This window comes from Microtus oregoni, unplaced genomic scaffold (assembly GCF_018167655.1).
Source record: "Microtus oregoni isolate MIOR12 unplaced genomic scaffold, Mior012 000017F_ref0000208, whole genome shotgun sequence".
Lineage (NCBI taxonomy): Eukaryota > Metazoa > Chordata > Mammalia > Rodentia > Cricetidae > Microtus > Microtus oregoni.
This window is the reverse complement of record NW_024543076.1, coordinates 27,682,850-27,706,024: the sequence shown is the minus strand read 5'-3', so window position 1 is coordinate 27,706,024 and position 23,175 is coordinate 27,682,850. Positions and strand designations below refer to the sequence as shown.

Here is a 23,175-nt window from a genome sequence, read left to right as displayed (position 1 = left end):
TGCTCTTAACTTTGGATTCTGCCCTCTAGCCCCGCCCAGTATTCTTATACATATCCCAGGTGTTACGGCTCTTTTGCCTGTTAATTCCTTTGACACAATGTGACTTGTTTCAAGACACTCAGACCCCAGAAACTCATGATTTGGTTTCATATTACTGTGTTCTCAAAACTCATGGGTACAACAAATTCCCTAGGAAAATACCGGAGGAGGGACTTTGGGGAAGTAAAGGCGATTGCCCCAGAAGGAAACTAAGAGCCTCTCCTACCTCACCAGGCTCCAGCAGGGAGACCCCCAACTAGGAAGAGGCCTCCACCTAGCAACAAACCTTTACTGCTCTCAGGAGAATGATCTGCAACAAAACAAGGAAGTAAAAGTTACCTTTAGAGGCCAGTGCCTAAAAGAACAAATTCTTACTTCAAGATGCTCCAAGTAACAAGTCACAATCGTAGTTAGAGGCCAAGCAGAGAGGATCTTGAGTTTGGGGCCAGGCTGGGTTACACTGAAAGACATCCCTAGAAACAAACAGGCAAGCTGGGCTAACTTCCGACTGTAGCTAGTCCTTATTTAGACCTTTGAGATTGTTTCTGTAGTTAGCATAACACAGTCACTGTTCAAAAGGCAGATATTTAAGAAAAGACTCACAGGATGGGAGAAAAGAAACTTGGAACGTTGTTTTCTGACCCATATATGTCAATATATAAGCCAGTAATTCATGTCTACCTAAATAATTTAACTAAGACTTATAGCTTTTCTCTCTCTCTCTCTCTCTCTCTCTCTCTCTCTCTCACACACACACACACACACACACACACACACAAACCACTTTGGAGCTACAGAGATGACTTAGTGGTCAAGAGCACTGACTACTCTTCCAAAGGACCTGGGTTCATTTCCCAGCACCCACATGGCAGCTCACAACTGTCTGTACCTCCAGTTCCAGGGGACCTGACACCCATGGCAAAACACCAATGTGCATAAAAGGAAAATAAATAAAAAATAATTAGAAATATTGAAAAAATAAAACAATTCACTTAATTCATTTTAATTTCAAATAACAACAGAAATTAGATGTTGATCATTAATCTTTCTGATAATTTTATTATACTACATAGATCTGTACTTCTTGTGATCCAGGAAACATTAAAAATCTAAAATTTGTTCTTAAAAATACAATACTGCACTTTAATTTTTGGCAATTTAATTGAGAGATATAAGTAAAAAAACATACATGTACAATTTTTGTCTTGATTTATAATCAACAAAAAACTGTGTAAAGTCTTACGGAAGTGCCCCCAATAAAATATGTACAGTGTAGACGGAACATTTCATCTGTAAGGAGGGTCCAGTGTCCTGCTAGAAACACCACCTGCCAAAGCCAAGCGCTGCCTGTCCCAGTTCTGCTGACCACATCTAAGCCAGCAGGTACTGGTGAGAAACTCTTCTGTGATCTTTGTCGAGAAAACACGTGCAAAGGAAGTTAGTTCTTAGTGCAGCTGAGCTCGGGATACTGTTCTCTAAAGGGCCAGAAAAAACTGTCCTCTGAGAACTGGGATCCCAAGCTAAGCACCCCCTTTTAAATAGTTTCTCTGTACCCAATATTACAGATGCACACACTATTTTACATGTGATTTCAGGTCAGCTTTCTGTACTCTTTCTAAGATGCATGAGGATACTAGAGGCAGGTGTGCACTTTAGACGTAGAGAATACTCGTGTTAGCCTTCATGAGGCCGTGTGTACGTGACCCCTGTGACTTCCAAACGAGTATGTACTGAACATGTATCTGCTAAACCACTGTTACCTTTCGTTACAGCGCAGCAGGTGACATACATTTACACTGACCCAGGTTTGCTATTTTATTTTTTAATTCATAATTAGGTAAACATTATAGAAACCTACTTTTTTTTCCCTGTCATTTTAAAAACTTGATCGATTAGGAAGGCAGTTTTGAAATAGCTATTTGCAAAAACAGACACCAAGGTTTAGACCTACTCAACAGTGTACTAAACCTTCAAAGAGTCAAAAGGAACATAAATAGAAAACATAATATAAATATATGACAGACATTTATTTTTGGCACCACTAAAAACATCTGGCAGCATTTTTATACTTCTCATCTCCTTGGGGATTCCGAAAACTCGACCCATCAAATCCTTTCTTCTCCTCAAGAGGAGCCGTGATGCATGGGTGAGAACGGAGCGTTTCAAAAGCAAAGATCTCATTTCATTCTGTCTTCCAGGGGCTGCACGTGAGTAGCCATCAACCTGCCTTTGCATCCGACTCTCACCAAGAAGCAAATTCTAAACAGTGACGTCATCTTAAACTCCCATGTACCATTTGCATAGTTCTGCTATGATAAAAGTCATAGAAGTATAAAGATATTAATGCATCTTATCTTCGCTGTAACAGACTATTAACAACAGTCTATCTTGGATGTGTTAGTGTAAACTTAACAGGAAAAAAACAGTCAATAGCAAAAAGTCATCTTTAAAAATAGGTTAATGCTAAGAATAATAATAGCTTTAAAGTTTTAAAAATAAGCTTAATAAACAAGAATACAAATCAGTTCAAAACTCAGCTCTTTGAAATGCCCTATTTCTTGCTTACAGCAGAAAATATGTATTTCATAGTTTTCAACATTACATGTAAAAATGAGGCACTGTTATACATAGTTGAGTATATTCACACAAATCGGCGTTTCCGTCTCCTCCACAGGCTTGATTTGCCCAATGGTTTCTGAACTTCAGACTGTTCACAAAAACAAGTCTTCTGAAGGAGGGGCGTAAGAAAAACCAACAAATGCATCGTCTGCCTCCAGAACACTGGCATTCACTATGGAGTAGTCAGAAGACACGCACACAGAATAGGGGACTGCCTCTTCCGTGAAGACTGTGTCGAAGTTCCTGATATCGTCTGGTCCGGCCTAAAACACCAAAAAGCACAGAAATCATTCACTTTAGCTTTTCTTTTATTAACTCAGTTCATTGAAATGTCTTTATGACTTTGCATATTTTCCTTGACAAGCTTTGATTTCCCCTACTTTATTATTCTACTATCCCTGCCCCACTTTTATAATTAAGGTGAGATTTGTCTATTTTAAGAAGTGAAAAGTTGGGTGGTGGCATGTGTCTTTAATCCCAGCACTCGGGAGGCAGAGGCAGGCGGATCTCTGTGAGTTCGAGGCCAGCCTGGTCTACAAGAGCCAATTCCAGAACAGGCTTCAAAGCTACAGAGAAACCCTGTCTCAAAAAACAAAAATCAAATTAAAAACAAAATGACAAAAACAAACAAAACAAAACAAAACAAGTTAAAAATTTTACTCTTAAGTAGGGAGAGTAGTGATAAGGGTAAGAAAGGCCAGTATAGCAGCGTTGCCTATTGTACACACATGTGTACACACACACACACACACACACACACACACACACACGCGTGTGAAGCTCCCCCTTTCTCTCTAGACATCACCTGCAGGGCAGTATTTTGTTCTGAGCTTGACTGTTCAGCTTATCAAGTTTAGATGGGCAATGCTTTCTAATGGGGAAGTGAGGCTGTTTTAAGAAAAGTGAAAGGTGACTCTGTTGTGCTACAGAGATGGTCATCAAGCTCTTGGTGAGGCCACCCTTAGCTGTCAAGACCTGAGGGATGGGCTGATGGGAAAGTAAGATGAGCAAGGTAAAGGCTTAGCTCCAAGGCAGTATTTCTCCTGTGCTGCGAAGTCACTGAACCTTCCCTTTAACTACGCTTACAGAGAGGAACTGAGCTGCAAAGTCAGGTGCTGGGCTTGTAAAAGCCTCCAGGCTATTTCTGCTCTACAGGGAAGGGAAATCCTTCACACCCAGGTCAAGAAGTCCAACTGAATTACAAAGATAGGGACTCAGGGCAGAGAAAATAAACTCTGGATATCAGTTAGCCCTGTAAATCTACTACTCAACCAGCCAACAGGGAATGAACTTGGAATGCTAAATTCTCCCATGTAAGAAAATCTCCCTCAAACTACAAAGTTCTCTAGGGTTATGGACTTTGGAATGAAAAGGAATAGAAAAGGAACCGAAGAGATGGCTCAGTGGCTAAGAGTACTGGCTGTGGGCAGACCCAGCTTAGCCCCTTCTCTCCAGCTGTCAGTCTTCTCTTCAAGGTTATCTCCATTCCTTTGGGTCAGGAAAACACAGGCACCTCTTAGGGTCAATCTTTCCCGCACTCTTACACTCTTTCCAGATTTACTCTTAGTTCTTTCTGCAGCAGGAGTCCCTCTTCCCTGAGGGCTTCATCTCACAAAGCAGACCCAGTTTAGCTTTTTCTCACCAAACCTCAAAGCTTTTCCTCCAAGGCCATTCCTTTCTGTCACTCCCTGACTAGCCACAGGACTCTCTGAGACTCACGGCTTTCGCTCAGGATCCAGCGAGGGCAACAATACCAAAAGAACAGATCTCTGACCCAACAGAGCCAAGAGCAGATAGGGACACCAAGAAGCACCTCAGACACTGTAACGTGGATGCTTAGATCCCAGCACAAAAACACAAACATAAACAGCAAAGACAATGTGTCTCCACCAAAAAGCAGGAGGCCTTGGAAAATGCATATGTTGGAAGTACAAGTCAAGGACTTGTATAAGCCAAAATAGCAATTATGAATATAAGAACCTTAAAGAGTTTAAGATATGAATAAATCCCTTAATAAAGTCTGTAAAAATGGGGGCTGGAGAGATAGCTCAGAGGTTAAGAGAATTGCCTGTTCTTCCAAAGGTCCTGAGTTCGATTCCCAGCAACCACATGGTGGCTCACAACCATCTGTAATGGGGTCTGGTGCCCTCTCCTGGCCTGCAGGCATACATGGAGGCAGCATACTGTATACCTAATAAATAAATAAATATTTTTTAAAAAGTCTGTAAAAATGCAAACAGTTCAATGAAATAATGAAAACAACTCCAGACACGAAATAAAAATTTAACTAAAGAAAACGCAAATTGAAATAAATCTGTAAATGAAATATTTAGGATGTGAAACAAAATCCTCAGAGGTAAGCTCCATCAAGTGTTGTGTAATGGTTTCTTCCAGGACTGAAGCATACCATCCTACAGGGAAACTCCTTAAGCAGGAAGGTGAACAACTCAAAATAGCTTCAGGAAGTCCCTGAAACTGACCAAATTCAGTATGCCTCCCCTCTCTCGGAATAAAGAAGTCAAGTTGCAGAGAAGATGCTGAGACCAAACGAGTCGCCCAGAAGCATCAGAAACCAGCCAGCCTGCCTTATACAGGTTTAGATCAACTGAGCCTCTGGAAGGCATGCTCTTTAACCTGTTGAATAGCCTGCAGGCTGTGCAGTGCAGTGTGCTCCAGGGTTCCCAGATTTTGTGAGATGTCGCCCATGCTGGGGTGAGCTTTAGTGATGTCGCTATCTTTGAGTCATTTATGCTCCTGTAAGTAACCCCAATAAAACTTATTGCCTCACCAAAGTGGACTTTGGTGGCATCTGTAGTTTGGTCTGTCATGGGCTCCCTGTCTGGGGTAAGTAGATGTGTTGTTGTACTTCCCCAGGAGAAGCCTTGTTACACAACACAAACATAATACAAAACATGGAAGAAAGAATATCAGGGGTTGAAGAGAAGGTAGAAGAAAGGATTAGCTTTGTCAAAGAAAATGTTAAACCTAAAATAAAAATTACAGGCAGAAAACATGCAGGAAATATGGGATACTACAAAAAGATCAATTTACAAATAAATATGGATAGAGGGAGAAGAAATTTATGTCAAAGACACAAAATATATTTTTAACAAAAATCATAGAGGATAATTTCCCCCAATCTAAAGAATAAGGGTAGAAGCCAAGTGGTGGTGACACACCCCTTTGAGGCAGAAGCAAGTGAATCTGAGTTCGAGGCCATCCTGGTCCACAGAGTGAGTTGCAGGATAGCGATGTCTACACAGAGAAACTCTGTCTCCAAAACCAAACCAACCCAAAAGACTGCAGTGAAAGGAGGAGGTGCCTGCTGAGACTTGTGCTGTAACCAAACATGTGGTCAATTTTGGATAATGTTCCATGAGGTGCTGACAAGTTCTTTTTATGTTTGTCTTCAACAAATGGTGCTGGTCTAATTGGATGTCAGCATGTAGAAGAATGCAAATAGACCCATATCTATCACCCTGTACAAAACCCAAGTTCAAGTGGGTCAACGACCTTAACATAAAACAAGATACATGGAACCTATTAGAAGAGAAAATGGGGATTAGCCTGAACTCATTGGCACAGCAGACCACTTCCTGAATAGAACACCAGTAGCCCTGACACTAAGATTGAAAATTAGCAAGTGGGACCTCATGAGACTAGAAAGCTCCTATAAGGCAAAGGACAACGTCAATAGGACAAAACAGCAGCCTACAGATGGGAAAAGATTTTCAACAACCCCACATCTGACAGAGGACTAATATCAAAAATATAAAGAACTCAAGAAACTAGATAGCAACAAATGAAATAACACAATTTAAAAAAGGGCACAAGCCCAGCAATGGGCACTAACAAAGAAACCCACAACTGGGCAGTGTGCAAAGAGTTAGGGACTTTGGAGCACCCAGTCCTAAATGAGATGTCTTCATCAAAGCCCTCCCTGAAGGCTCAGGGATCTGTGTAGAAAAGGAGGTAGAAAGACTGTAAGAGTCAGAGGTGAAGGATGTCTACAAGGAAACACTGTCTTCCTGAAACAAAACTATTTATTTGGTAGACTTTCTGTTTCGTTTTGCTTTTGGCATTTTTTCTTTTTTGGTGCTACTGGTCTTTGGTTTCATTTTGATTTTCATTCGTCCCATTTGTGTGTACATGCATGCGCACATGCATGTACTTTGCTTTTTTGTTTTGTTTTTGTGGTTTATTTTTTATTTTTTGAGACAGGTTTCTCTGGGTGGCTCTGGCATTCCTTCTGTAGACCAGGCTGGCTTTGAACTCAGATATCCATTTGCCTCTGACTCTTGAGTGCTTATATTAAAGGTGTGCACCATTAAACCCAGCTGACTGTGTGTTGTTTTTTTAAAGGGAGGGCGAACATAAGGTTGGGTGGGTAGGAAGGCATGGAGGATATGGGAAGAAAGCATGATCAAAGTATATCCTATTTAAAAAAATTATAATAAAAAATAGCACTGGCTGTTCTTCCAGAGGAACCAGGTTCAAGTCCCAGCACTTATATGGTGGCTTACAACAATCTGTAACTCCAGTTCCAAGAGATCTGACACCCTCTTTTGGCCCCCATGAGACCTGTATGCACACGAAATGTATGCACACACATACATTCAGGCACTCATATACTTACCCATAAAAGAAAAATAAATAAAATCTCAAGAAAATTGAAAAGTGGGTATATTAGGATTGCAGAGGACCCAGGTTTGGTCCCCAGCATCTACTTCAGATGGTTCACAATGGCCTTAACCTTCAGTTCCAGGACCTAATGCTCTCTTCTAGCCTTATCAGGCACCAGGGATGCATGTGCTACTCATCTGCACACTCAGACACACATGTATGTGTGCACACACACATAAATAAAAAATAAACAAAAAATTAATAATTTCAGAGGAGTGAAGATGGCTCAAAGGTTAAGAGCACTGGCTGCTCTTCCAGAGAATCCAGGTTCAATTCCCAGCTCCCACACGGCAGCTTACAACTGTCTGTAACTCAAGTTACAGAGAATCTGACACTCACACCAATGCACATAAAACAGAATTAATTTATTTAAAAAATAATCTCAGAGCTGGAGATTTATCTCAGAGCTGGAGATTTATCTCAATGGCAAAGCCCCTGCTTAACACCACCAGTCTCCAACAAATCAATGTACCCAAAACACACAGACATAAACACACCAAAAACCGTCATCACATTCTGATTATGAGAGTAGTCAGCTACAATTCCTTATATGATTACCTTCTTCTTACACGCCTGTTTCCTCTTCAGTGAAGTTAGGATGGGGGATTGAGCCTCTCTAACCCCAAAGTAAACATCAGGACAAAAATTATCCTTACCAAAGTAGTCATTTTTGAAAGCATCAATTCTGAATTACAGAAAGTAAGTCAGAATAAAAATACTGTTGTGTCGGCAGATGTGAAGTATCACAGCTATTATGCACAGAATCTGAATTTTAGCCAAGCCAAAGTACAGAGACTTTTTGAAGTAATGCCCTCATCCCTCTATGTTTCACAGCGACATCAAATGAGGAGATTAGGGCGGGGAATGGCTCACTGGCTGAAGCGCTTGCTCTGTAGACAGGAGAACCTGCGTCACACTGCATCATCCAGCACTGGGGAGGTGCAGCAGCCAAACCCTGGTTAGCTGCTCAGTCAGCCTCATTTCAGGCCAGTGGGTCTTTGTCTCAAAACACAAAATAAAACTGATGATGCCCAAGGAATGACACCAAGGATTTCCTCTGGCCTTCACAGGGATGTGCACTCACGTGCATGCACACCCAAGCCAACACACAACAATGACTTTGGAATCCCACCCCCAAGCAAACACACAACAACAACAACAATGACTTTGGAATCCCACCCCCACGCAAACACACAACAACAACGACTTTGGAATCCCACCCCCACAAAAACACACAACAACGACGACTTTGGAATCCCACCCCCATGCAAACACACAACAACAACAACAACAATGACTTTGGAATCCCACCCCATGCAAACACACAACAATGACTTTGGAATTCCACCCCACGCAAACACACAACAACGACTTTGGAATTCCACCCCACACAAACACACAACAACAATGACTTTGGAATCCCACCCCATGCAAACACACAACAATGACTTTGGAATTCCACCCCATGCAAACACACAACAATGACTTTGGAATTCCACCTCACGCAAACACACAACAACAATGACTTTGGAATTCCACCCCACGCAAACACACAACAACAATGACTTTGGAATCCCACCCCCACTCAAACACACAACAACAACAACAATGACTTTGGAATCCCACCCCCACGTAAACACACAACAATGACTTTGGAATCCCACCCAGACTTGAATATTGACACTGTCACTTTTCAGCTGTGACTGTCTGTCCATTTACTCACTTATAAACAGATACACTAATGAGAACATTGATAGTAGTAAGTTCACAACTCATCTGAGGAGCAGGTTATATACGATGACCAAATACAAAATATGTATCTCTACAAAGAAAGCTACCAGAGGTTACTAACATTATTACTGACAATTTCTTTATTACTATATATTAGTTGCTAAAATTTGACATGCTGTTAATTTGACATGATGTGTTATCAAACACATCTCTGATCGGCTTTTTGTTTAAAAAATGTATCTTTAGGTGAACTACTTTCACTAGTTTAGCTAAAATGAACATGATATTTTAATAACACTCTTACTATTTTCTAGAAAAGACATGACAATCTATATTCTCATTAAATGATTTTGCCCAGGGCTAAGGATACAGCTGAACTGATAAAAGTATTTGGCAAGCAAGCATGAGGACCCGAGTTCAAATCTCCAGGACCCATGTCCCAGGCAGATCAGTGTTACACACGTGTGATTCCAGCACCAGGGAGGAGGGAGGCAGAGAAGGTGGATCCTACAGCTCACTGGCAAGCCAGCCCCGCTGAAATGAGTGCTCTCGGGTTCAGTGAGAGAACCTGCCTCAAAAGCTATGGTGCACAAGACTGTGGAGGATGCTTCGACCTTGGTGCACGGTTCACATGCATGCATATATATATATACATTCACACAAATATGTACATAGACCACACACACATATTTATCTGTCCCTGGAAAAACATTATTATCATTACTTGAATGTTGTAGTATGGATAGAAAAGATAATGGCTCCTTAGTGTACATCTCTTTATTAAGATCACCCTTTTGATGTTTGCAAAGCATTTCATGATTACTATGTAGGAAGAAACTTCATCTAACCAGGATCTTATTGGTCACCATCAAGTTGTTATTTTCTTTTCTTTTTTTCCCTTTGGTGGAACACTGGCAAGTCCTCTACCCCTGAGCTAGGACCCTCTCAGTGACAGATTGCAAAAATACTTAGGGACCAACCCCTTTTGACTCTGGTCAGCTTTGAGGGTCCATCTCCAAAATCACAGTTGTAATTTTCACTATTTTAGAAAACTATGGACTTACCACATTAGGGTTAAACGGCGGTGGGATTTTTTTCTGTACAAGATCAGTCCAGCTGAGTGATTCAAAAAAAGGATGATTCTGGATTTCAAGCTAGAAAATTAAAACAGTAGTTTTAGTACTTACATTTTGTCATTACTAAAACTACTGTTAGTGTGCCACACTGCACACCTGCACTGCTCAAACCCCAACCTGTGACCGCAACACTGCACACCTGCACTGCTCGAACCCCAACCTGTGACCAGCTCACTGCACACTGGCACTGTTAGAATCCCAACCTGAAACTTTTTCTTCAACACTATTCAGAAGCCCAGGATGCAACAGCCGGACTCATCTAGTGTTGCCATTTCTGACAATGAACTCAATGAAGGGATGGAGCAGTTATGAACATGAACAAGACTGAGGGAGACAATGACAGAACCAGCCACTGAACGGCCAGCAGGAAATAGGGGGGCGAGGGTAGCAGCAGAAGCATCTACTGTCCACATAGTTCAAGTTGAAGGCTGAAAACAGCCTCCACAAATTTCTGGAAAAGGAGTTGACAAGTTCATGTTTCTTACCAGTTTGTGACATGTTAACATAATATTGATAACATGAGCAAATTGAGTTCCCTGATCTGAAACAATGGGCAGATTTCATAATTATCTCATGGGGGTGTCAGCAAATTCTCAAAAAAAAAAAAAAAAGAAAGGAAGAAAGAAAAGAAATTTAAAGTTATTTATACAGAAAAGTGGTACTTTAAAAAAATCCTTTTAGCTGGGCAGTGGTGGTATGTAACTTTAATCCCAGCACTCAGGAAGCAGAGGCAGGTGGAGTTCTGTGAGTTCGAGGTCAGCCTGGTCTACAAGAGCTAGTTCCAGGACAGGCTCCAAAGCTACAGAGAAATCCTGTCTCTAGAAACAAAACACAAAACAAAACAAAATCCTTTTAAAGCTGGGCTTGAATGGTGACATACGCATTTAATAGCAGTACTGGGGAGGTAGAAGCAAGTGGATCTTAGTGAGTTCAAGTCCTGCCAAGGTCGTACACATATAGTGAGGCCCTGTCTCAAAAGCAATTCTTAAAAATTTATTATTATTTTATTATTTTTTATGTATGGGTGTTTGGCCTGCATGTACCGCAACCAGCCCTCTTAAGGACTGAGTTACTGCTCCAGTCCCTTAAAATGTTCTTAATAAAGAGAATGTTTTCTGGGCTGGAGAGCCATTAAAGGTTAGGCTCACAACTAAAACACAAAGAGAAAATGCTTTAAACATTTACATAGCCTTAAACCCCACAAAAGCTTATGAGTTGGATAGTTTGCATTGTAAGTTCAGGGAAATGTCTGTATTATGTAGCAACAAAATTTTAAATTTCTCATGTTGGGTGTGGTGGCATATTTCTATAATCTCAGCACTTGGGAGGCTGAGGCAGGTGGACTGCTGCAAGTTTGAGGTTAGCCTGCACAATACAGACTTTGTCTTAAAACAAAACAAACAGTAACAACAAGATACAAAAAAATAAAACTTCTGGGCATGGCATGCATTTCCAATCCTAGCACTCTGGAGCCTGAGGCAGGGGCATTAGATTCTGAGCTAAGTAGTAAAACTTTCTTCTAAAAAAAAAAAAAATTAAACTGACAAAAATATCAAAGTTGTTAAAAAACATACTAAAGGACACTTCACAAAGGAAGATGGAGAAGAAACTGTCACAAATGAAAACCAAGAAGCAACAGAATGCAAAAACTGGACACCGGGTATCCAGCAATCGGTCACTAAGATCAAATGAAGACAGAACTAAATTAAAGCACAGAAACACAACTAGAAACTGGAGGCAAGAATGCCCCTCCCCTTCAACTCTGTAATAACAACTATTTCATTAACACCAAATAAAATAAGGATTTATCTTCAAATTTTAAATAAGTTTAACAATCGGTACTCAGAAATAGGATACATACGAAATCTTCTTTGGCACCAAGTCGATTCTGCCTGTTTTTTTCTAGGAGTTCTTCCAGAATGGACCACGCCGTGAGGCTCACTCCTGGCCTCAAATTCAGGGGCTTATGAAGAATATTATCATACATTTCAGCAACGTCTCGGCAATAAAAAGGAGGCTGGGGGAAAAAATCCAAAGCAACAGAGGTTAGTGACTTATGTGCAGATGGTTGAAAACATGCTGGACTGCTCACTGAGGTAGCCTACTCCTGTAATCGAGTGCCTCAAAGTCAGAGGCAGGCGAACCTCTGTGGATTCCAGCAAGGTTACAGGATGAATTCCAGGCCAGCCAGGACCAAGGTGTTGTACTTGGGTTTGCTCTTTAGAGAGCAGTTGGGTTTGACAGTTGCAGAAACTCATGGCCCTCCTGGGGAATACAGACATCGGTAGATAGTCTGTGGCAGAGATTCTAAAGCTTGGTGCACTGTCTAGCTTAACACATGCTTGCGGGATGAAATAGGGTCAGGCCTTCCAGTAGCTGTGTGTAGACTGTTTTAAATCCCATGCCTGTAATACCATGTTTCACAGAAAGCAATGACTGGCCATATCAGAACACAGTGGTTTGAGTAAGAATCACCCCGTAGGTTCATACATTTGCTTAGTCATCACAGAGTGGAGCTAACTGTGAAGGATTAGAAGGATCAGGAGGTGTGGCTTTGTTGGAGGAAGCATGTCACTAGTGGTGGGCTTTGAGGTTTCAAAGGCCCATGCCAGATCCAGCGTCTCCTGGCCAGTGGACTAGGATGCAGCTCTCAGCTACTGCTCCAGTGCCATTTTCCTCACCATGACAACGGACTAAGCCTCTGAAACCGTCAGCAAGTCCCAGTTAGAAGAGTTGCCTTGGTCATGGTGTCTCCACAGCAACAAAACAGTGACTAAGACACAGAGGTGCGATGACAGAGTCACTGGAAACAGGCATTCCAGACAGATCAAATGTCAAATGATTTAAGATTTGAGAATAAAGTCACCAAAGAAATAGATAGAGACCTGAAGATGCTGTTCCTTCGTAAGTACATGTGATGATTACAGTATTGGGAGAACGCCTTACAGCTAATTAACTAGCTAAAAGTTTTGAAATAAAAATAATATTTAAAGTTAAGGGAGTTTTACAGCCTTGTCAGTTTTCTTTTTTTTTTGTAAGAAAGACAAAAATTTTACCTTTTAAAGTATAACCTTATTTTATACTTCTAAGTCCTTCAAAGAAATACAAAGGATTCTGACATATCTAGATGACAATCAGTGCCTAAATAAAGTTAAGGTATTAAGTGGTTATCTGAAATCCACTGTCACCAGCATTACTTAAAAAGCAACTTTTAACAAGGCATCCACAGTCAAGGGAAGGACAGCTGCCTGTGTCTATTCTTCTGTGGAATCTAGAATATGCTCAACCTCACTGAGCTCCATTTTTGTAGGAGTGAGTGAGTCTTTCTCTCCTCTCTCTCTTCTCCCTTCCTTAACTGATGATGGTGCGCTTAGCACCGCACTGGCTGCTACCTCAGAGGTCACTGCATGGGGCTGCTGTATACTTAGACGGCCATAGAAAGTACCTAGAAAGCAACCCCAATAACTTCAAAGGGGCCAAAGAAAAACAAAACAAACTTAGGGGCTAGGGAGATGGCTTAGTCAGTAAAGTGCTTGATGTCCAAACACGAGAACCTGAGTTCAGATCTTCAGTACCTACATAAAATGCCAGGAATGCCTGTAACCCCAGTACTGTGAGCTCTGCCTCCCCCCCCCCCCCACACACACGAAAAATTAGTATACTGGTAAAAATATGAAGATATATGAACTAAGAAGCCTGAACAGGTTGCTCTAGTTGGAGTGATCTCCAAGTGTAGTAATAAAACATCCATTTAAGGCTCTGGATAGTCTTAGGTGTCTTACCGAAAACTGTGGAATTCAATTGTACAGTAAACATAATTTTATTTCAGTGAATATTTTAAGCCTTGTTTTCAGAGAAGGGAAATGGGTGATACCCAGTGATATACAAGATGAAAATGCATGCAGAAATTCAATCCCATAAAGACAGAATGGAAGGTCAAACCCCAAGGTACTACTATCTTTTAAAACAATAATAATATGCTATTATTGAAAACTTTATTCGCATCATTTTGAAATTAGGCAGGTGATGCTTGGTGTAAACAAACAAAGAAAACAAGGAAATTCCACGTCAAGGAAAACAACTAAAGTAGCACGGAAACAGTAGATAGGTGCTGGGCCTGGTAGCGCACACCTTTCATCATCCCCAGCGCGTGGGAGACAGAGATGAGCAGATTTCTGTGAGTTCAAGGCCAGGCTCCTCTACAAAGTAAGTTCCAGGACAGCCAGAGCTGTTACACAGAGAAACCAAGACTTGAAATCCCTCCTCCCAAAAGTAAAAGTTTTTCTGCATATGCATATTCCTAATATGGTTTTGAACTCATCTGACAAGGCCAATACTGCTTTGTTGGTACCATCTCATCTACGCACCTGAGATTATTGATTACTGTATTATCAATACTGTAGTGGAAATACCTACCAGCCCATACAGCATCTCGTAGAGAACAGCACCCAGGCACCACCAATCCACAGTGTTGTCATAGGGCTGTTTTCTGATCACCTCAGGAGCAAGGTACTACAGAAAAAGATGAGAGTGGAAGACAAAGTCAACAAATTCTGGGTGCTCATACTAAAAACATAGTATCTAGATTTTCAATGAGATTTACATTCTCATTCTGTCACAGTGACGTCAACCAGAACACTTCCAAATACAAGAACACGGCACTTTATCCAGAGATTAGGGCCATAGAGAAAAGAAGACCACAATGCTGAGTGTGTGTCGGAAGACGGTCTTCCCTTAGGCTTGTTATCTCAGAAGCGAGACAGGCATGGCAGTACATGCCTGCTATTCTAGATCTAAGAAGGAAGACGTGAGGATCAGGACTTGGAGGAGGAGCCTGGGCTAAATAAGACCCTGTCTCAAACAAAACAAAACAAAACAAAAACAACCCCCAAAACCCATCTAATTATTATTTAAAATGTTTCCACTTAAAGAATTCATCTGCTCTTACAGTCTCAATACATTACTAAAGTTGGCCTTGAATTCTTGAGCTCATAGTGACCATTATTATTAGGAATTACAGTAATCAATTTTCAAGCCAATTTAGAAAGCTTAAGTTATTTTAATTTGTAAAGAAATTCACAAACATTAGTTATATTAATGAAGGTTATAACATTTTCATACATGTATACAGAAAGATTTAAATCAAACTGTAAGGATTACTATTAAAAAAATATGCATTCTCCCCTGGAAACATGAGAATGAGATACACCCTGGTAAATACTCATTTGTGAGTTTCTTTCATATCTACTGATTTATTTTCTTGTTAATGAAATGACTTTTTACAGAATATTCCAACCACCTATTAAAAATGAACTGAGTCCAATTATAATATTTATAACTGCAGTTATAAAATGTTTTCCGTATCTGCTAAGATCATTTAAAAACTATTTTTAGATTTAATTAATTTTTATGTGTGTATATTTTGCCTGCATATATGTATGTACACCACATGCATGCAGTGCCCTTGGACGCCAGAAGAGGGTTTGTGATCCTCTAGAACTGAAGTTATGGATAGTTGTGAACCACACCGTGTGTACTGGGTGTGAACCCCAAGCCTGCACAAGAGCAGCAAGTACTCGTAACTGCTGAGCCGTGTCTCCAGCCCTGACACAGTTCATATACAACAAAGCTGTGATAAGATAGTTGGACACACTGTCCAACACTCTCTAAAGTGTCCAGCTCAATGAAGTCAGTATGGTCACAGTGCCGTGCAACTACCCCCACAATGAATTTTAGGACATTTTTACTGATTGAAATTCTTTCTAGAAGATTGGAAATATAATTAAATGTTTAATGACTTTCAAGAAATATTTTTAATACTAAAAAATAAGCATGTTATGTCTGTCAGATCATTCAAAAGGGTCTTGGGGCATTTCAGATCCATAACGGAAGATTCCCACTGTTCGCTTCACATCTCCAGGAAGCTGGAGGCTCTAGGAAGTGTATTTCACCTCTTCTGAATATGTGACATTTATATCTTATAAATTACATCAACAATCAGACATAGTTTTTACCTCTGGTGTCCCACAAAAGGTGGTGGTGGTATCAGAAATAGCAATTCCTTCTTTGCAAAGCCCGAAATCTGTTAAGACAACATGTCCCTGACAAACACAGGGCAGTGAGATGAAGCAATGCATAGACATGAGTTAGCAAGCTTTAAATATGACAACTTTGTATTTTATGTGTACGCATGCGTGCCTGGGTCTATGTAACCACATGAGGGCAGGTGCCTGAGACTACTAGAAGGCATCAGATCTTCTGTAACTAGAGATGCAGATGGTTGTGAGCCACTCGACGTGGGTCCCAGGAACCACACCTGAGTCCTCTGTAAGACTATCAGGTGCTCTTTCCAATAAGCTATCCTTCTAGCTACTTAACTTAAAAAAAAAAAACATTTCTTTATTAATTATGCATGTATGTGTGAAAGAGCACAAGAAAGAAAGAGAAAGAGGAGTGTGTATAAGAGAGAGAGAGAAGTGCGTGTATGTGTCTGTGTGTGTGCACATGTGCACGCACAAGAGAAAGAAGTGCGTGTATGTGTCTGTGTGTGTGCATGTGTACACACACAAGTGAGAGAGAAAGGGAAAGAGAGGCGCGTGATGTGTAGATGGGGACAACTTTCGAGGGCGGGCTGTCTTTCCACCGCAGGTCCCAGACACTGAGCTCAGGTTGTGGCAAGTGTCCTTCACCCACTGTGTAACCCTGCTAGCCCATTCTTTTTAGTTCTGGAGCCAGAGTCTCATAGCCCAGGCTGCCTTAAGTTTATTATCTAGTGGAGGACATCGTGAACTACCTACTGACCCTTCTGCCTCCACCTCTCAAGGCTGGAATTACAGGCATGTGCAACTGTGCCCATTAATCCCCCTCCCCCCCCCCCCCCCTCCGTAAGGTGAATCCAGGATTTCCGGCATGCTAAGCAATCACTCTATCCACCGAGTTACATCCCTGGACCTGAACTCATAATGTTGAAACCTTTTTTATTTTAAAATAACTACAAAAACAAACAAAATTGCAAAACCAGTAGAGTGTAACCTCATCCAGCATACACCAATGCTGACATTTTGTTTCATGTCAAGCAAGAAACTACCATTTGTAGAAAACTGCTAATTAATTCAACAACAACAACAAAAAAGCCGGGAGGTGGTGGCGCACGCCTTTAATCCCAGCACTCGGGAGGCAGAGGCAGGCGGATCTCTGTGAGTTCGAGGCCAGCCTGGTCCACAAGAGCTAGTCCCAGGACAGGAACCAAAAAAGCTACGGAGAAACCCTGTCTCGAAAAAATTCAAAAAAAAGAAAAAAAAAAGAAAACTGCTAATTACAATACTGACCTTACTTGGTGTCATTATTTTGAATATGCACAATCCTGTGTGTGTGCATGCATGTGTGCGTGTCTGTGTGCATGTGTGTGGTGCTATGCAATGTGTGTGCTGCAGCAGCTCTCACCACAGTCAGGACACAGAACTACCCCATCACAAGGGGCCCTCCATGCCAGTCCTTTATCTTTGTGGGCTCTCTTCTTTCAACCTTGTCCCCTTAAAAACCGGAGCAGGTCTCCCCAAAGCCTAGTGTCACTTCAGGAACATTACAGAAACTCAGTCATACAGTGGGGAACCTCTAAGACATTCTTCCTACTCTGCAGAACCACCACAACAACGGAATCCTACAAGATGTTTAAGAAGACAACACTCACCATAGAATCCAAAAGAATATTCTCTGGCTTCAAGTCTCTACATCAAAGTAAAAAAAAAGAAAAGTCTGAACACTGTGTGAAATGAAGCATTTGAGAGGTATTCTCCATATGACCGGAACACATGACTCACCTGTACACTATTTTGATGGAGTGCAGGTAACCCAAGGCACTGGCGATTTCAGCAGCGTAGAACCGCGCTCTGTGTTCAGGAAAAGACCGTTCTCTTTGTAAGTGAAAAAAGAGCTGCAAGAGCGAGGGAAGCCATCAGCATCAGTCACGCGGCAGAACACGAAACACTGCTTCTGATGGTCTGAGCGAGGGGAGCCATCTGATTGCTGCCCTGTGTGATCTCTCATCTCCTGCCCCTCACCTCTCATGCAGCTACTGCACTGCCTGTCTTCAGAGCGCATCTCTGACAATCCTTGCTGCCTCCTCTCAGACCTCAAGGGCACAGTCTGCACCATTCCTGACAACCACTTCAGAAAAGATTACTAAGGAAAACCTACAACTTTGATGTGGCCGTGTAATTAGCATTCTGGGCCTCCGGACGACTTAGCAAATCAAAAGCTCTATGCCGAGGTCTTCATAAACGTGTACTATTTAATCTTCCCCATAGTCTTGAGGCAGGGAATCAATGAGGAAACGAGTTCAGAAAGGCTGATCTGCCCAGCATCCCATAACTTATTTTCTGATATTCCACTTGGTTCTAATGAAGAGATTGAGTAGTACACAAAGACTCCATATCTCATGTCAAGATTGTTAGGGATGAGTATCAGGAGGCAAAGATGGCAAGGACAGCAGAAGAGTTGGTCACAGTGGTACAAGCCTACAGGTCAGCGCGGGGGGGGGGGGGTCGCTGAGGAGGGAGGGCTGAGTTGGAGGCCTACCGCCTAGGTTACCTAGAGAGACCCAAACAAACAGAGCCAGGTCTGGCGGCTCAAGCCTATAAGCCCAGCACTCAGGAGGCTGAGGCAGAGAGACTGCCACAAGTTTAAGGCCAGCACGGCTCCACAGAGACAAGTTGGAAAGAACTATACACACAGCAGGGCCTTGTCTCAAAACAGCAAAAACAAGACAGTGCCCTAAAAGAAAAAAAACCAACAACAGTAAACCACAGTCTGCGCCTACCCTCTTCCTTGGTCTTTACTTCCAGCCTACCCACTGCCAGCCTCACTTACCACCCACCAGTCTCTTCTACGGCCCTTCTCCCCCCACCTCCAGTTATCCCAGCGAAGCTCCTCTTGGAGATGACAAGCCTGCCTCCTTCTATCTGCACTGCTCAGGTATCAACACCCACTGTGCAAAAAGGGCCCAAAGCAAATCCTAAATCACCATGAAGCAAGCACAGATAAAGGAGGAACGTCGTCCCTCATCTGCTTAGGAGGCTCCGGTCAACATTTCAGACACAGGGAGGCAGTAAAACAGACCAAGTTACCTTCTCTGAACTTCGCTTTGCTATTGATTGTGCCTAATTTTATATTTCTTTTTATGTTACCTTTATTCTATAGTTAACTGAAGCACAGTGACACGGAACATTTTTTTTCTCTTTGCTTAGATGGAAGGATAGATGATTTCTTTGTAAAGATAGGAGGTTTTACAAGAGGTCTCTGTGATTAAAATGATCCTTTTCTTTAAAAAAAAAAATCATTTCTCGCTGGGCAGTGGTGGCAAATGCCTTTGATCCCAGTACTTGGGAGGCAGAGACCGGTGGGGATCTCTCTCAGTTCCAGGCCAATATGATCTACAAGTGAGTTCCAGGACAGCCAGGACTACACAGGGAAACCCTGTTTCGAACAACAATAATATCTTCTCTGAGAGAGATCTTGCCAGAATCTTTAACACATTGAAACAACACAACATGAAGCCGTTCCCACGCTGGCGGATCACCTCACTGATCACCTCACTATGCGGAGGTCACCTCACTGATTAACCGTTTGATCCCTTTAGAAAGTAACGCGTCGAGCTACCATTTACAGGCAGCGGTTGAAGCAGCCCTTATCTAGATTACACATCGTGTCTTATGCTAACATCGCAGTTTGCATTCCTGAGCTCCAGTTTTAATGATGCACCCACACACGGTGCCTGTAGTCTCTGTGTCCTGCACGGCATGTGGTCTGTAGAAAGCTGCTTCCATGCTACAAACAGCTGTTGATAAAGCGCTGTCAGCTCAAAGGTTACATAAGAACCTTTCAGATTTCATGCTATGTTTTTTCTCTAGCCATTGTCTGTATGAGACAGCTAATTATAAAACTCACCTCCCCTCCATTAACAAAATCCAGAACAAAATAAAGCTTTTCAGTTGTTTGGAAAGAATAGTGCAATCCAACCAGAAATGGATGTTTTACATTCTTCAAGAGCACATTGCGTTCAGCCATAATATGTTTTTGCTGGAAAGAAAGCAAAATACCGATTTGTATTATATACCAGAAAACAACTGCGGAGAAAGAAAACAGGCTCAGGAGAAACAAGAGCTACTTGATTTTACCTCTTTCCTGTTGAGAACTATTTTTTTCTGTAACACCTTGACGGCATAAAATTTCCCATCCAGTTTCCGTTTTGCAAGGAGAACCTGTTAGATTTGCAAACAGTTGAAGAGGTGAAGTCTTTACAGGTATTCCTGTCAACACACACTGGTTCTTACAGTTTCGAAAAAGCAAGTCCGCAGGAACCTATGTTTTGTTTTGAAGACTGAACAGTGCTGAATTTACTTTGGTAATTCTACTTTGTTTTAGACATTTTAATAAGACAAAAAGGGTTTTGATTATTTGATTATTTGAAATAATTTATTTGTTACATAATAAATTGGCAATGAGATTTTTTACTAGTCATCACACAAGGACTTTCTGTTGGTGTCAGCCTTGAGCCCTGAAGAGTTTGCTTAGAGAACACGGAAGCGGGGCCTGATGACAACTTTGATTCCTGGGACGCTTGAGGTCAGAAAGAAGGAACTCCGACAATTTGCTTTCTGATGACTATGCACACACCCTGATATGCACAGGTGAATACACAAAGAGAAAATACTGGAGCTATGAACTTCATGGCTACGGGGGGCGGGGGGGGGGAGTTAATTTTTTTCAGTGACCAAAATGCACAGCTACTTTATGAAGGCTTCTCTTGCAGGCTCTGAATTCACAAGAAGTCAGAGATAACATGGACCACTGTGTTTGATAATGGTCTGGCTTGTGGGTATACATTAGAAAACAGAGGGTATTGTATCAGAAAAGGGAGACATAGTCAAGGTCATGCTACACGTGACAGTGTTTTGGTCAATGACTGACAGGCATACAAGGGTATACATTGCATGACCTAGATCTGCAGTAGGCTGTAATACCTAAGTTTGTGTGCGCACACTTTGTGGCGTCCTCCAAACGATAAAAACACTTAGGATGTATCTATTCAGATACGTTTCCGTTAAGTGATACATGACCATAACTGTAAGGTATTTGAGACCACTATAAATCAAGTTGTATAATTAATAAATGACATGTCCCAAGGCATTCTGAGATGTCTTAGCACATGAGCTAGTAGTCACACTTCTAGAACTTCCATTGTCTTCTGACCCAAACATACAATCTCAGTCTAAACATGAGAAAAACATCAGAGCAGCACCACAGAGGGGCTTCCTACAGCACACAAGATCACCAGACCTCAAAACGGTCAAGGTCATCAAAAGCAAGGGAAGTCTAGAAACTGAAAGCCAAGAAGAAGCCAAGCAGACATGAAGCCTAAGTGTCAAGTGGTAGCTGGGTGGAAAAGAGAAGGTAAAAGCTACAAACTCGGAATAAACAATGCACGTGTGTTAATATAGCACCAACAGTGCTTTGTTGTGACAAATGTACCGTATTACACGAGGTGCGTGAGAAGCGTGCTACCAAAAGTTCTCTCCAAAATAAGTCGACTGATTTTTAAAATGTTTGTAAATCGTAGAGATGGAGTCAAAACACCTTGAAATGAAATGTCCTCTGCCTAACTGCTATTCCTCATTTTTTACATTCTCTACAGCACTGGGCAGAGAAACATTCTTCCTTTCTCTATTTTTTCCCTTTTTCTGGTAACTCCCACCTGCCTGACCCTTCTTTCTCAGATACATTGGCTCATCTCAAATGCATTCTTAGAGCATACATCACAGACTCCAGCACGCAGAAGACTCTGATCTCCCAACAACGTTTTCTTCCTTTAGTGTACTGTCTAATTTGACAACAGATGGGAAGTGAACAGATACCACACCCTGGAAAGAGCGGCCAGACCCACTAGAGGGCCACATCCAAGTTCAGCTGACTCTCACACTTTTTTCAAACAGGCTAGGGCCCTGCTTGCTTTGCTTCCTTTTTTGTGTGTTAGACTTTTATTTACTGAAATGTGTGTGTTTATATTGCTTTACAGAATCTGAAGTTATTATCAAACACAGCTTATATGTATTAATACACAAATCTTGGTAAGATTTTATAAAGTGATCAACATACATACACTACGTAGGTCAAATAAAACAAGTCGAGTCTCCGGAAGCCCCTCTAGCCCAATCACAGTCATGACTCTCCCCAGCTCCTCAAAGTTAGAACACACTGTCCTAACCTGCAATAACTAGTAAGTTTCACTTTTAAAAATTATGCAATTAAAATTATACAGATAAAATGTTTTTCATTTCTTTCACTCTACATAATATTTATACTATAATACAGTCTTGATTTCATGCTCTATGCTATCACACAGAGCATTCTATTATAATGCATATACTCTTGATAAACTACTTATAAATAATCATGTCTAGAGCATGCATGTATATGCCTTTCCTGGTGCGTATGTGTTCCTGTTCAGTGTGTCGCAGGTCCTAAATACACTCAGCATCAATGACTAACAAGTTCTCAACAGTTCAAAAAGAACCACCAGAGAACAAATTTAAATAAATAAGGTATAAAATTGTATTTAGGACATTATAAAATGTCCAAAAGATTTTAAATGTCTATTTATTGAAAAGGTTATACCATGTCCATAGATATAACACCATCATAAAGACATTAATTCTCCCCCCAAATTCATCTCAGATTTAATGTAATCCAAATTAAATTCCATGTATGTTTTGGAGTAGTAGACATGATGTTAAGATGTATGCAGACATGGGAAAGGCTAAGAATATCGTCCTGAAGAAGGAATGGCCTTGTGCTGGCCATCAGGCTACAGTGTCACAGTGTCAGGACAGCGCAGCACGGGTGCCAGGATACACAGGCAAACCGGTGAACAGAAAACAGGTCTGGAGACAGAACTACAAATCATAGCATC

The 23,175-nt window shown here is 41.4% G+C and overlaps 1 protein-coding gene across 3 annotated transcripts in view; it reads right to left on the bottom strand.

Moving 5' to 3' along the window:
* Positions 1-1,032: 1,032 nt before the first annotated feature.
* Positions 1,033-23,175, bottom strand: part of LOC121458445 (serine/threonine-protein kinase Sgk3) — a 113,393-nt gene continuing 91,250 nt past the window's right edge. For 2 of the 3 annotated variants that reach the window (XM_041667751.1, XM_041667750.1), the window contains exons 9-17: positions 20,384-20,467; positions 20,154-20,285; positions 18,029-18,141; positions 17,899-17,935; positions 16,223-16,309; positions 14,625-14,720; positions 12,070-12,225; positions 10,137-10,226; positions 1,033-2,921 (exon numbers count right to left, since the gene is read on the bottom strand). In XM_041667751.1, coding sequence (XP_041523685.1) covers positions 2,751-2,921; positions 10,137-10,226; positions 12,070-12,225; positions 14,625-14,720; positions 16,223-16,309; positions 17,899-17,935; positions 18,029-18,141; positions 20,154-20,285; positions 20,384-20,467 — 966 coding nt within the window. In that variant the 3' untranslated portion in view covers positions 1,033-2,750. The remainder of the gene's footprint in view (positions 2,922-10,136; positions 10,227-12,069; positions 12,226-14,624; positions 14,721-16,222; positions 16,310-17,898; positions 17,936-18,028; positions 18,142-20,153; positions 20,286-20,383; positions 20,468-23,175) is intronic. The other variant, XM_041667752.1, reaches the window with a different exon arrangement.